The sequence below is a fragment of the Mixophyes fleayi genome, chromosome 3 (genome assembly GCF_038048845.1).
Source record: "Mixophyes fleayi isolate aMixFle1 chromosome 3, aMixFle1.hap1, whole genome shotgun sequence".
Lineage (NCBI taxonomy): Eukaryota > Metazoa > Chordata > Amphibia > Anura > Limnodynastidae > Mixophyes > Mixophyes fleayi.
In genome coordinates, this window is record NC_134404.1 from 202,449,871 (window position 1) to 202,465,045 (window position 15,175).

General features: G+C 39.5%; 1 protein-coding gene across 1 annotated transcript in view; it reads left to right on the forward strand.

The window, feature by feature from the left end:
* Window positions 1–5,750: 5,750 nt before the first annotated feature.
* Window positions 5,751–15,175, forward strand: part of CLVS2 (clavesin 2) — a 63,011-nt gene continuing 53,586 nt past the window's right edge. Inside the window, exon 1 of the mRNA XM_075203009.1 lies at window positions 5,751–7,118. Within this exon, the coding sequence (XP_075059110.1) occupies window positions 6,730–7,118 (389 nt within the window). The 5' untranslated portion in view covers window positions 5,751–6,729. The remainder of the gene's footprint in view (window positions 7,119–15,175) is intronic.

The following is a 15,175-nucleotide window of genomic DNA, read 5'->3' on the forward strand; positions in this document are numbered from 1 at the left end:
TTAGGACATAATTCAACTATCTATACACCCCATGCTGTATCAGCTCTGTTAAATTCAGCCCAAGCCAGACATGTTTCTTCAGCTAGATTCACAAAGTGGGAACTAGCCCTGATGGCACCCTCAAACATCACCATCAGACGATGTAGCACCTTAAATCCAGCTACATATCTTCCATATGTGTCTCTAGAGACACAAAGGGTGGGAGGTGAGGTGACCCTGGTTGATGATGAGTTAGGCAAGAATACTGACACGCATGACTGTATGGAACACCTGAATCAGACCTTTACTGCAAGGCCAGACATACGTGACACCCCCTTAGAAAATGTAGATTTTACGTTTTATACAGAAGGAAGTTGTCATAGACAGACAGAGACGGGAGAGCTATGTTCTGGTTACGCTGTTGTAGACGATCAGGATGTGGTAGAAGCTGAACCCCTTGGTCCACCTCACTCAGCCCAGGTGGCGGAACTAGTAGCACTAAGGAGAGCGTGTGAATTGGCAGAGGGTAAATCAGCCAATATATATACTGACTCTAGGTACGCCTTCGGGGTAGTGCACGATTTTGGGGCACTTTGGTGTCTTAGAAACTTTACGACAGCAGCAGGTACGCCAGTGGCACACTCACAACACATAAAAGGACTTCTGACAGCGATACAGTTACCCAGAACGGTAGCCGTCATAAAGTGCAAAGCACATACCTTTGAAGAAGACCCAGTGTCATTGGGCAACAACAGGGCAGACGAAGCTGCTAAATGGGCAGCAGGGCAACCTATGACTGTATCGACCGAGACTATGATGGTTTTTCAGACATTAGACATGCAGAAATTAATTGAAATGCAAGATTTGTGTACCCTGCAGGAAAATGCGGTCTGGAAGGCGAAGGGATGTGGCCAAGAGTCCTCAGGACTCTGGAGGGATGGACAAGGTAAGCCTGTAGCTCCCCGAACGTACTATCCAAGCCTGGCTGAAGCAGCACATGGCCTGACTCACCTGGGTAAGGAAGGTATGTGCAAACTGGTGAGAGCATACTGGTGTGCTCCCGGATTTTCCTCTCAGGCTGGTAAGAAAGCAATGTCATGTCTTACTTGTTTGAGGAAAAATGTTGGGAAAACTATTCCAACTGAGCCATCCCACATCCCTCCTACAGACGGACCTTTTCAGGTAATACAATTTGACTATATCCAATTACCACCGTGCAGGAATCTAAAGTATGTGTTAGTGTGTATTGATGTGTTTTCCGGGTGGGTAGAAGCATATCCGGCAGCCACTAATACTGCTGTGTTCACTGCAAAGAAAATTGTACAAGACTTTGTATGTAGGTTCGGTATCCCTAGAATCATTGAAAGTGATAGGGGTACCCACTTTACTGGTGATATCTTCCAAAATATGTGTAAACTCATGGGAATCAGTAGCAGACTTCACACCCCGTACCGACCACAAGCCACTGGTAAGGTGGAGAGAGTAAATGGTACTATAAAGAACAAGCTTGGTAAGGTAATGGCTGAAACTGGGTTGGTATGGCCTGAGGCTTTGCCATTGGTCCTGCATAGCATTCGGACCACTCCTAGACCTCCTCTTAATCTGTCCCCCTTTGAGATACTGTTCGGACGACAACCTCATTTGATCGTGAGTCCACAAGACGACTTGAAGTGTAATAATGAAGTGACTGTACAATATCTTATAAGAATGAGTAGACAGCTAAAACAACAACAACAAAAACAAAAAATGCTGTCACCTGGTATGCCAGAAACAAACTGTCATGATGTTGAACCTGGAGACTATATTATGATCCGCAATTTCTTACGTTCAGGTTGTTTAACAGACCGTTGGGAAGGCCCGTACCAAGTGCTGCTGACCAGTACTACATCACTGTAAGGTTGCAGAGAGAGAGACACTTGGGTCCATTCTACCCACTGCAGGAGAGTCCATAATCCGGAGAAAGTGCAAGATAAAACTGAGACCGACGACATAGATCTGTCACTTGTGAGTCTGTTCCGGGAGACCTAAAGCCTCTAGTCGAGACACCTGAACCAGAGACGTTGCCCCAGAACTATCTTTCCGGCGATGGAGTGGCGGTTTTTGTTTTTCTTTTTCTTTTGTTCCAGGATTTTCCTTGTTTTTACTTTTTTTAGGACATTCTATTTTTGTGAAGGAGGATGGAGGACGGAGGAGAGTTCTGGTAGTGATACGGATGAGATGGAGGCAGAGGAAAAGTTATTTGAATACTCAGAGCAGCCCATTATCAAGCTTGGTCCAGGGGTTATGAAAAGGTCTGCTAGCTCAGGAACTCGGAGGCAGTGTGAGGGGCTATTGTCTGATGAGTATTGTATCTGCAAGTTCTGCGACTCCCTAGTTGAAGAGAGATGCATCCAACGTTGCCAGTCCCCCAGTACTCTGAATATAGGCGGGCATCCTTTGGAGGATTATCACTCCCTGGTGGGTAAGGTGCTAAACCAAACCGAGTGTTGGGTGTGCTCTCATGTGCCGCAAGGGCAGCATAATATAGGACTAGTGCCATTCCCTCTTAACATATCCGAAGTACTCGAATTGAGGGGTGGGAGGCCCATAGACGGGAGGTACAATAACACTAGGTCCCCTAGTCTGACGCTTCGACAATACTCCATAGGCAGATCTTCGCTGTGCCTAAATATATCTCATGCAAAGCGCCTGGAGAATTGGGAGGCTGACCCATCAGATCAGACAATGGCTCGCCACACTTATTTTAGAGGGAGACTCACAAGGTCACCAATAGGCAGGAATGTTGATGGAAGTCACAAATTAGGGCGTATAACCAAACATAAGAAGGTATCCATTGGAAAAGTCTCTATAGATAATTGTAAAAATGTCATCCATGCCGACACGTGTCTAGAGCAAATGGAGACACTAGGCATGGGTAGTTGTATCAAAACTCTATGTGATATAATTAATGGGCATACTGTTCCTTATGTTCTCCCTGATGATGTGTATTTTGTTTGTGGAAGGAAAGCTTATTCCTGGGTGACTCCGAGTTCCAAGGGCTTGTGTTTCTTAGCTAAACTGGTTCATGAAATCATGACTATTACTCATGAAGAAATGGTTGGTATTCACAAGACTACATCACCACCATACATACACACAAAGTATGAACACCGTGGCAAGAGAAATACAATTCCTGGTGAGGAACCCATAGCTACAAAATTGATTAGTGAAACTGCTGGTTTTCAAGTAATGGTTGCTCTAGATCTCACCAGGACCGCTCGGGGAACATTAAACTTTAAATATATCCAAGACCTAGCTAAATTAATAGATAATATCACCGAGATGTAAGATGACACTTTCAGGTATACTGGAAGGGAGCTCAAAGCGTACAAGAAGGAGTTGGTGCAACATAGACTGGTACTAAATTATTTCACCTCTATTACTGGTGGGTACTGTGTGACACTGGCCACCCAGTTCGGTATCAAATGTTGCACATACATCACTAATAATACGGATGACCCTAAAGAGGTTATAGACCGGAAGATGGATGAAATTTTTCAGCTGAAATGGGAATTTCGAAAGAGCTTTAATTCTTCGTTATATGAGGTCGGGGAAAAGGTGGTGGGTTGGTTCTCGTGGTTGAACCCTGTGAAATGGTTCTCCGGTCTAGGGAAGTGGGTACAGGAAATGGTTGCTAGTGTAGGTAAGCTCCTTCTCCTTATACTGGGTGTCATCTTAGCAATTGGTTTAGTTGTCAAATGTGTTCCTACTGTGTTGAAGTGTGGAAAAAGGTCTCATAGGAGTAACACTGAGAAAGAGACTGAAAGGGTGGTACCAGATACCGAGATCATGGTCTGTGAAGAAGTATTGTATAATCCTGAACTTGAAACTGTGATTGGGTGATAGTTTGTTACACTATCAAAGGGTTGAGCTGTCGAAGTCAGCAAATTGGATAAAGTCATTTCAATTAAAGTCAAGCAAACTTGGTTGTCTTTGTCTGAAAAGATGCGTACGGTACGCTACGGCGTACAAGGGCACGCTACGGCGGGAAAGGGCGTACGCAGCCACTACACGTGGCAGCAACAGTATTTGGTCTTTTACCATACATTCGCACAAACACGCATACTTATGAAATAGTACACATTAATGGTAGTTGCAACACAGTCAGTTATGTCGAAATATAGTAGTATTTATGTGTTTTATTAAAGTTACATGCATGTTAGTGAAATATACGGAACAGGTTGAAGGAATCATATCATGAGTGGTATCATAATAAACCTCTTTACATTTCCTACTGTTTGGTTCACTCTGCGAAGGAATCACAGAGTGCATACACAAGTTATGAATGATAGGGAATTATGAACTACTTAAGACTAAGGAATCTTGGCGGGAAGAGCCGAGCATACCCCCTGGAGAGGTGACCCCCTCCTTTGGATTTCTTAGGATGAACTAGCCAATGATTGACAACCCCTTGGACCTTCCTGAGACCTGGACCAATAGATGCAAGCTATACCATCTTCATTGTATTACTGTATTTCTGTGTGTATATAAGCAGCAGCTTTACATCTAGTGTTCAGACATCTTGTCCCCAGACTTCAGGATTGAATGACTCCACACTGGATCCAGAGCGCCTGCGATAAGTAACGGCTGTATTTATTATCATTTCGCTTGAACACATTATTCTACTATTTGCGAATAAATCTTTGTGCGTTGGAAACACAAATCGAGGTTCGACAATCGTTATTGGTTAGCGACAATACGCACATAACAATATATTTATATATACACATTTATATGTATGTATATATATATATATATATATATATATATACACACACACTGTAAAAAAAATATATATATATATACATATACATATATCTATATATATATATATATATATGTATATGCATGTATATATATATATATATATATATATACATATATATATATATATATATATACAGACACACACTGTATATAAATGTGTATGTGTGTGTATATATATATATATATATACACACACTGTAAAAAAAAAAAATATATACATATACATATATCTATATATCTATAGATATATGTATATGCATGTATATATATATATATATATATATATATATATATATATATATATATATACACACTGTACATATATATATATATATATATATATATATATATATGTATATATATACAGACACACACTGTATATAAATGTGTGTATGTGTGTGTATATATATATATATATATATATATATATATATATATATATATATATATATATATATATATATGGACATTCTTAGTCTACATGTTTTAGACAGACATATATACAGTTTTTATATTTCAGAAATGTCCCAATGAAAGTACTTTCCCTGTATTATTTATTTACAGATAGAACTTACTGGTTTAAACTAAGTACTACCAATAAAAGAATACATGTACCAAGGGGCAGCAGGCACGTCTTGCTTTCTATACATGCTGTTAGCCTTCTGGTGGGCTTGGACCAGTCTGGGGAGGGGCTGTGCTTTAGTGCCACAAAGGAAAAGACAGCAGGTGCAGAATTAAATAAGGATCAGTAACAAAGAATGTGAGTGGCATGTTGGGGGGAGATAAGAACAGGGAGGATGCTGCATACTGCTGGGTTGTTCGAGGAAGCAGGCAGCTGGAGTCCCTGCTAATGCTATGAGCAGCAGCTATAAGCAGAGGTACTAGCTGCATAGTATTATTGGTTCAGCCAAGGCTGACGTCACCTACCCTCCAGCAGCAGCAGGACCAGAAGTGATTGAATGCACAAAACAGACGGGCAGCCTCTCATCTCATTGCCATCCTAACCACAGCAACTGCAAGGCAAGAACACAAGCTACAGAGACAGACTGTACACTTTAGGACTCTCTAATTTCTAGCTGGATTCTTATAAACCGAATCAAATGATTAGCTGGTACATTAGAAGAATAAGAAAGAAGAGGAATTGCTAGACCATCGCTTTTACCTTATTGCCTAGGAAGGTACTGTTATCATCATTACAAAATCAGCTGCAGTAGCCACATGTAAGGGGGACTTCAGCCTCCTCCCTAATCTCTATTTTGTACAGTGATTTTGTGTTTCTACTGTGGGATAAGGATTTTGCTAACAGGAAGAGCTACTGCAGGTTGCTGCATTATTCAGGATTTTTCACTGAAGATGGGATGTATGCACCTATTTATTTATATTGCAGCGGTTCTATAACCACTAAGGATAACAGCTCTAAACCTGCGACAGGATTTATGTGAGCATTATATACCCATAGCTGATAGAAATCACTGACTGTGGTTATCAGGGCTTATGACACATGAATACTGAAATAAGAGACCATAGCAGTGTTAGCTATATGTATATCCAGAAACACAGGAATTTAAACAGGAAAATAATGTACCATTGGCTTGGTGTTATAAGTGAGCTGCAATATACACTGTAAGATCATGGGCAAGATGCTGAAGATACTCAATGCTCCTGAATACTAATACTGCCTCCTGCTGCCTGGGGGCGCTCTCTTTATCTCTCCAATTCTCATCCCTAAGGCCAGAAGATACAGAAGCACGAAGGGCTTAAATTTTGTTCTAAATCCTTAATATTATGGACAAATAGTGTTGTGATTTCATTCAAATAAGGAGACCTTAAGTATTCATTGTATTTTCCCTATTGGTACATACCAGCGTTTTACCTGTTTTCTGGACACAACTTGCAACCAGGGCCTCTCAGGAATATAAGAAATTTTTGTCTTGCCCGGTCAACATGACTCACTTACAGGCTGGCCTGTCCCCTGAGACACTAGAGAAAGCTCGCTTGGAGCTCAATGAGAACCCAGACACCTTGCACCAGGATATCCAGGAAGTAAGGGACATGGTTATTACACGGCCAGATATAGGTTTCCTCAGGACAGATGATGCTTTCATTTTGAGGTTTTTGAGGGCGAGGAAATTTAACCATTTTGAAGCTTTCCGTTTATTAGCCCAATACTTTGAGTACCGCCAACAAAATCTGGATATGTTCAAAAACTTCAAGGCCACTGATCCAAGTATAAAGCAAGGGCTCAAGGATGGATTCCCTGGAGTACTCTCCAACCTTGACCACTTTGGTAGGAAGATATTGGTATTGTTTGCTGCCAACTGGGACCAGAGCAGGTAAATGTGGGGTCATGTTAAGACAGATGTGACTGATGTGACATACCACCTATGTCAGTGGATGCATTGTACAGTAATACAAATGTATAAGCAAGGTGCTACAGGCCTAAATTAAGTAAGCATTTAAGTACATTTCCCATCAAATTAATTAAATGCAACACTTACAATACAACACACAATGGGCTTGATTCATTAAGCAAAGTAATGAAAAAAAATGAGTAACTTTGCACCTTGGCAAAAACCATGTTGCACTGGATGGGAAGGTAAATTTAAAATGTGGGGACAGAATTATAGTTGAGGTAGGGCATGATCTAGATCACCTTTAAATTTCAGTGTAAATACAAAGCTATCAAGTATTTGTGTGCTGCATGAAAAACAGACAGTATTTTTCTTATGTGCAAAATAATAAATTCATTAGCACCCCTTGCATTGTAACAATGTTTTGCAAAAGTTTAAAGTTACTCATTTTCTTGCTTAACTTTCCATGAACCATATTTTACTATAGATATTGGTCATACAATTTAAAATGTTTCTAATTTCTCTGACAAAATGTTTTGGTTCATTTAACTTTTTTCCTCTGAAGATTGATTTTCAAGTAAATATGGCCCGTTATATAATTTGACTATCTTTGCCTCTAGTGTCAAAAAGATATGGCACTTTTTTTAGCTTTTTCCACCATATTGTCAGTATGTATCATTGGAAAACAAGCTTAAATTTTAAAAAAAAAAACACAAAAAAAATAAAATTGGGATGCACAAATAGGTTCACATCTCTATCCTTGAAATTGATTATAAGATCTCATTAAAATGCAGATCATTGTTCTCAATGTTACATAACAACCACCAGATATTGATTTGTGCTGCAATTATGTTAGGACCAATTTCTATGCAAATCTGGATGTTTCTGCAGTGGGATCTCTTTTGTGTTTCTATTGTGTATCTCCAAGCAGACAGTGGCGCATTAAGAGTAACGTTATTTTTCTGTGCAATGTCCATTCTATCCCTCTGTGTGCGCACAGAAAAAACACAGAATGTAGCAACTGGGTATGTTTGAACACTGACTCTATGGCAAGGGCTGATTTTTTTCTCCAGAATGTTTTGCCTTTTAGTGTGAGCACATGCAAAAAAAAAAATCAGAGTTACCATTCAGGAGAACAGTTGTTGCCTTACTATAAGCCAGCAATTTAAAACTAGAGAATTGAAACAGATTGAGCGCCTGCAACCATTGTAGCCAGTAAGTTATATTATCTTAATGAAAGTACAGCGAGATAAATTTTGGATTTTTAGGCAGAACAAAATACTGAATGATCATGAAATGCAACATACAATAGCTTGCACATAAGAAGTTAAGGTATCCAGAGATGGGGAAGCTAAAAAAGAGGATTATTTTAAACAACAGGATGCACTGAATCAAGTACTCAAGACATATTCGACAAAATGGGCAGACTAGATGGGCCAAGTGGTTCTTATCTGCCGTCACATTCTAAGTTTCTATGACAATGGAATGGTATATAGAAATATGGGTAAATGTTTAAATACTTATTCAATTAACCCAACAATAAGGTAACTATTAGCCACATGCATACATCCATCTGCATATGAAAAAAACATTTATTTGCAACTCAATATGAGATATTAATATTGGATTTACAAGTGAGTCCTGCACAGCTCAGTGTGACACTGACATCATATCACATCATTCACATTACACTTTAGCATATAGCAATAGATGTGTTATATTTATTTAGCAGTAGAACAATATATTATCCCTAGTGCAACTAGAAAGACGAAGCACTCACTGTAATTGTGTACATAGCTGTCATAGGCCTAAGCTACACAGGCAATTTTAAATATCATGAGAGTCATTTGAAAAACTCTGTGATACTTTATGCTACTTTTCACAATTAAATGCCTATGTTTGATCTCTCTGAAATCTCATTGCACAGGTCACCTTAAAAATAATGCCCAAATAAGTAACTAATTGCTCTTTACATAATAATTAATGGACGTAATCGAAGTTCATATGACATTAATGTCATTGTGCGTTTTAAGGCAACGGTTGCTCAAGACAGTGAATAAAGATCACTTGTTTTTATTACTTCATAGGACACAAGTTGCTGCAAAATAAACAATCGCTGGTTAATTATTGATAAATGAAGCAAGCATGCGGTTTAAGTTTTCAGTCTCCAATCTGTAGGATATTTGGGACTGAAAACTGCTGGCGAGGTGTGGTGAGTTACACAAAACAAAAATCACACTTTAGAAAATTTAACTCCATGTGTTCATTGTTAGTCCTCTTTTTCGGCTTGAACCGATGCGAGTCTGGAGAATATTGGTGGAATGTTCCCGCAAGTCATATACATAAGATTAGTCCCCAAGCTTAGTGTTGCTACATTGTGACCCTAACATAAAGATATGTGCAAATGTCAATGCCAATAGTTACAATTACTGGGACTTTTCAATATTATTACATGGAATATTCACCTCATTCTATATTTGAGCAACAGATTTTTAACATTTCTCCATAGTAATTTGGCCTTAAGGGTTTCAAATGGAATTCCCACTACAATTTTTTGTTCTGCTCAGAATTCCCCAATCATTTTGTTAAGCCCGGATTTTTCCCTTATTACACCCCAACCGCAGAGCAGAATAAATTAATGTCATTGTCACCACAGCTCTATTTATAGACTATAAATTCAGCAAATTGCTACATTTACAAATATAGCATGGAATGGTGAAGCAAAGGCGCAATGTGAAGACTGGTTTGCTGAGATGGCCTGTTAAACAGTGAAATTTGGTTTATGTGAAATGGCACTGGAACTTTTTTTCATCCATAATTGACACAATTATTACTGGGTTTTCTGCTGCCACAGAGGAAGGAGATCCCATGAATAATGCCCAAATACAGATATAAAGGAGATGGTGTATTCATTTGAAAATGGACATTTTGGAGAGTATAAATGTGCTTTAACATAAAATAAACTAAATGACATAATCTAGAATGGTCAGGCATGGGGCAAAAGCTGAGACTGCATGTTTGAAAGCAGTGTTGTACCCCAAGGCAGTATCTTTGCTTTGACATCTTTAGGAACGTACAATGAATTTGGATGGATGATTTCACTAGTTGTGTATATGTATTAGGCCCACTACGCATAGAATTAGACCCTCATCTCTGTATTGCCTTTAACATTTCTAAACTGAAAGAAAGTATGTTGCATAAGGGAGCTTTAACAAAAAGGTAAATTATCTAAATATTTAAAGTAATCACTAAATAAATAACATGGGGAATGGAAGGTAAGATGTTTGCTATGACATACTACAGATGATTTGGAATTCTGAATTTCTCCAAGTTTAATGGTCATTTACTGTATTTTGTCCTTAGAAGGATTACTTGGTAAATAAAGTGAATCTAACCTCGACTGTCAACTGTCAGTCATAAACTGAAAACTGGTTTGTTGCCAACATAACTCAGATCCAATGAGATTACCATAAGACACAGAAATATCTGCAATGATTTTGCAATCATGTATACTTCAAGACAATTTGATTTACATCAAAGTATATTTCCATCAAAGCTGTTCTAGAAACAGAAATATATTGCATTGAAAGCTGTACTAAAAAGAATCTGTTCTCTATGCACAGCAATTTTAGGTCATTGGAATGGAGATTTTGAACCATAGAAAAAGCATTACATTGCAAATCACATTTTGGCAATGCATATTGCAGTAAAAGGAACAGTCCTACTATTTTCATGAAAATCAGCCTAAATTAACATTTGGCTCACAGCTGACCAGTAACAGTACATTGCATAACATTGGTCACAGCAGGAACATTTTCTGTAATAAAAATTGAGGGCTATTCTTTAAGAAAATTATACTTCTCAATGGCTTTAAAATGGAATGAATGTAATTTGAATGACTGTAACTCTTTTGCTAGAAGTTCCTTCTTTTTTACTACTAACATGCAGGCATTTCATAAAGACATTTCCCTCTCCCTAACTCTCTCTCTGGGGCCTATTTATCAAGCATTCCCCCTGTGTTAAACCCCCAAAAACAACAGTTTTCGGGGGTTTATCATGAAATTACTATGTATTATTGAAGCATCGCAGCAGAAATCTCAGATATCTGCTGATTTTCATTTCCTATTGTTTTTCTGAGCACTCCCCATAACAGTCTATGGGAAGTGCTCAGAACCGCTATGTATGAAAGTCTTCATAGAGATATTTTTCTCTTTTTCTACATGTTAATGTACCCCATCTGAAGCTGGTGTACATTAACATATCTGAAAACTTTTGCAGCTGTCAGCTCTGCTCTGAAGAGCAGAGCTAGACAGCACAGGTGTGGAGGGATCATGTGATCCCTCCCTGTCACTTATCGCACCGTTTGCCTTCCAGGATGTTAGTGTGCATGCACCAAGTTTTCGGTCGGCGCATGCGCACTAAGAAAAAAGAAAAAAAAAAAAGAGAAGATCACCACAGCCTTCAAAATTGAGAAGAGACTGCAATGATCAGGTGAATCACTTCTCAGGGACAGCATGTTATCGGCACTGCTGTCCCTGAGAAGTTTTTTTAATACATTGCCGTTACTTTTCAATCCTTATCAAGGAGATAAGGATTGAAAAGTATCAAGTGAAAAAAGAAGGGTCATAAATAGACCCCACTGTCTTCTTTTCTTGTATTGTTGAAGTGATGTCATAATATATTCAAATAAATTACTATATTTTGGCCCTAGATTTGAATTGGGGAGATATATATACTCACTCTACCTCATACACACTCTATCACAAGGCTGCATGATGGTGAACTGTCTGCCCGTCTTTCGGTCACTAGAGGTAATGTGGGAAGAATGATCTCACAGAGGGACAGGACTCTTATGATTTTTTCTGAAGCAAGCAACTGCTATTACATGCTTCTACCCAACATTTGCGTTCACCCCCATTCTCTACAATCACCCCTCCATTCTCGGTTCTCTCTAACCCCTGCAATAGTTTACTTACCTTTCTACATCTTCTTGCTGTCTCTTTTTGGCTCCTTTCTATTGATTAGCACTGTGACGTTATTAATTGCATGATGTCAGCAATCATCATCATCATCATCATCATCATTTATTTATATAGCGCCACTAATTCCGCAGCGCTGTACAGAGAACTCATTCACATCAGTCCCTGCTCCATTGGAGCTTACAGTCTAAATTCCCTAATATAGACACACACACACTCACACACAGACAGACAGAGAGGGAGAGACTAGGGTCAATTTTTGATAGCAGCCAATTAACCTACCAGTATGTTTTTGAGCAATGCTGTAATTTCTATATTAAAGGAACTAACGATGTATAACTTCTTCCATCGAAGTTACATTGCTAGCCATAGGCTCCACAAGATGCGCTGTTATATGTAACTGAAAATAACTGTCACAGTTTCTAGACCACCCAGCAGGTCACATGTTCTAGGTCACAGAGCAGGACTGCAAATAACTGTCACAGTATCCAAACCATTCAGTAGGTCAAATGTTTCATATCACCCAGCTGATGCAAAGGGAGAGTTCACTAACTGTCACAGTTTCCAGAGCAACCAGCAGATGCACAGGTGTATTGCAAACTGTCATATTTTCCAGAGGACAATGGTAATGCATTGTTGTAAATGGCGGGCGGACATTTTGCGGCATAATTTTGAAATGATGCAACTGATTATATGGCCAATATTTTTCTGCAAATCTACAGACCAATACGTTTAATTTGGTGTATGATGTGCTCTGATCAGACAACGACATCATATAAATAAGTCACTCAAAAAAGGGGGATAGATTAATGTGATTAAAACATAGTATAACCAATGTATATGTCATTAAATAGACCAACTCTTGAATAAGGGGTGCAATTTTTGGTACCACACTGTAAAGGATATAGATGAACTTGAGAAGGTTCGTAGATGGGCAACATTATTAATAAAAGGATTAAATTATAGAGAGGAGGCTAATAAAACTTTACATTGCAAAGAGAGCTTTGCAGGTTACCTAATTAATATATCTGAGGTCAAAACATATGTTTCTCTAGTGCAGTGGTTCCCAAACTTTTGCAGTTCATGGCACCCTTAGAGTCTCCATAATTATTTCAAGGTACGCCTCCAAAATAATTATTGAGCAGTCCCATTTTATAAGTAACTGGGTCAAAGAACGTAATAAGTATTTAGGTCAGGACAGAAATACTTATTTAGTTGTATGGAAAAATACACATAAATCCAAGGGAAAATAATATTTTTATATATTTTTTTCAATTATATTTCTGTCAAAGAATAATTTACAGCTAATTCACACTGTACCCTCCTTCATCTCCACACACTCTGTGCTCCCCTACATCATCTCCCCACTCTGTGCCCCCATACATCATCTCCACACTCTGTGCCCCCTGCATCATCTCCACATTCTGTGCCCCCTCTGCATCCACACACTCTGTGCCCCCTCTGAATACACACACTTTGTGCCCCTTCTGCATATACACACTCTGTGTGTTCTCTGCATATACACACACTGTGCCCCCCCTGCATCCACACACTCTGTGCCTCCTGCACCCACACACTCTGTGCTCCCTGCATTCACACACTCTGTGCCCCCTGCATCCACACACTCTGCCCCCTCTGCATCCTCCCTGTGCCCCCTCTGCACCCTCGCTGTGCCCCATCTGCATCCTTGCTCTGTCCTCTCTGCCCCCTCTGCATCCACGCTCTGCCCCCTCTGCATCCTTCCCTTTGCCCCCTCTGCATCCTCACTGTGCCCCCTCTGCATCCTCGCTCTGCCCTCTCTGCCCCCTCGCTCTGCCCTCTCTGCATCCTCGCTCTGCCCTCTCTGCATTTTTGCTCTGCCTCCTCTGCATCTTCGCTCTGCCCCCTCTGCATCCTGCCATGGAAGACAGAAAAAACGAAAAACAAAAAAAACTGTGACGTGGACAGGAAGAGCAAAAAACAGAAAAAAACGTACCAATCCGACGGTGCCCGGGACCCAACATCCTCCTCTCTCCCACCGCTTGTCACTGAATGTAGGGCGTGATGATGTCACGCCCGACATTCAGTGACATGCGAGGAGGGAGGAGGATGCTGGGTCCCGGGCGCCGGCGGATTGGTAAGTTGTTTTTTTCTTTTTTTTTTTCCTCTTCCTGTCCACGGCACCCCTGTGACAGCGCCGCAGAACCCCTGGGAGCCGCGGCGCACAGTTTGGGAACCTAGGCTCTAGTGTGTTTTGCACCAAGGTCCTTTAAACTGTTATGACACTGATGTGAAAGTCAACTAGCTAGTGCAAGTGACAACCACATGTTTTAGGCAGCAAAATGTTTCCAGTTAACACAAAATACAAAATGATTACTCAAGTTAGCTGGAAAAGATAGGTCGTAATTTATCTCCAGAAAAAATAAATCAATAGTACAACACAATTAATAAACAGGCTCTGTGATTAAATTTTTTAATCCCCATATTTAATACAGAGAACCCACTATGCAATATCAGCCCCTACAATATATTAAAAGCCCTCATCAACTCCAAATGACATTCATAACTGCACATTTAATAAAAATAGAACCCATATTAAATTATTAACCACCACCAGTTATATATAGATACCTCACTGCAACTCGCTCTGGGGATCCTGCTACTTCACTCACATGTACATTTCTCTAAGCTGCTAGTGTTGAATTCATAGATCTGGAGAGAAGACTTTCTATGTAACATCAATCAGACTTTATCACCTGGTTTCATCTATAGCCCACATATTAAGTAAAGCTCAGTATAGTACAGTTAACACTTGGGAGTTGAGCTTTAATATACAGCAGTAATAACCAAGCACAACTGTTACCTCCCTCCACCTCAACAGGCACATTGGGAATTTGAGGATTTACATACATAAATTGATATTTGATATGTGGCCATAAAGACAACCTAGATGATATATTACAGCTACACTACTCATATTACTACCTACGTAATGCTTTGTGAAACATTAGTATTCTAAATATAGGAAACTGTACATTGCAATAGCATAATAGCATCTGTACATTACTATTATAATAGGAA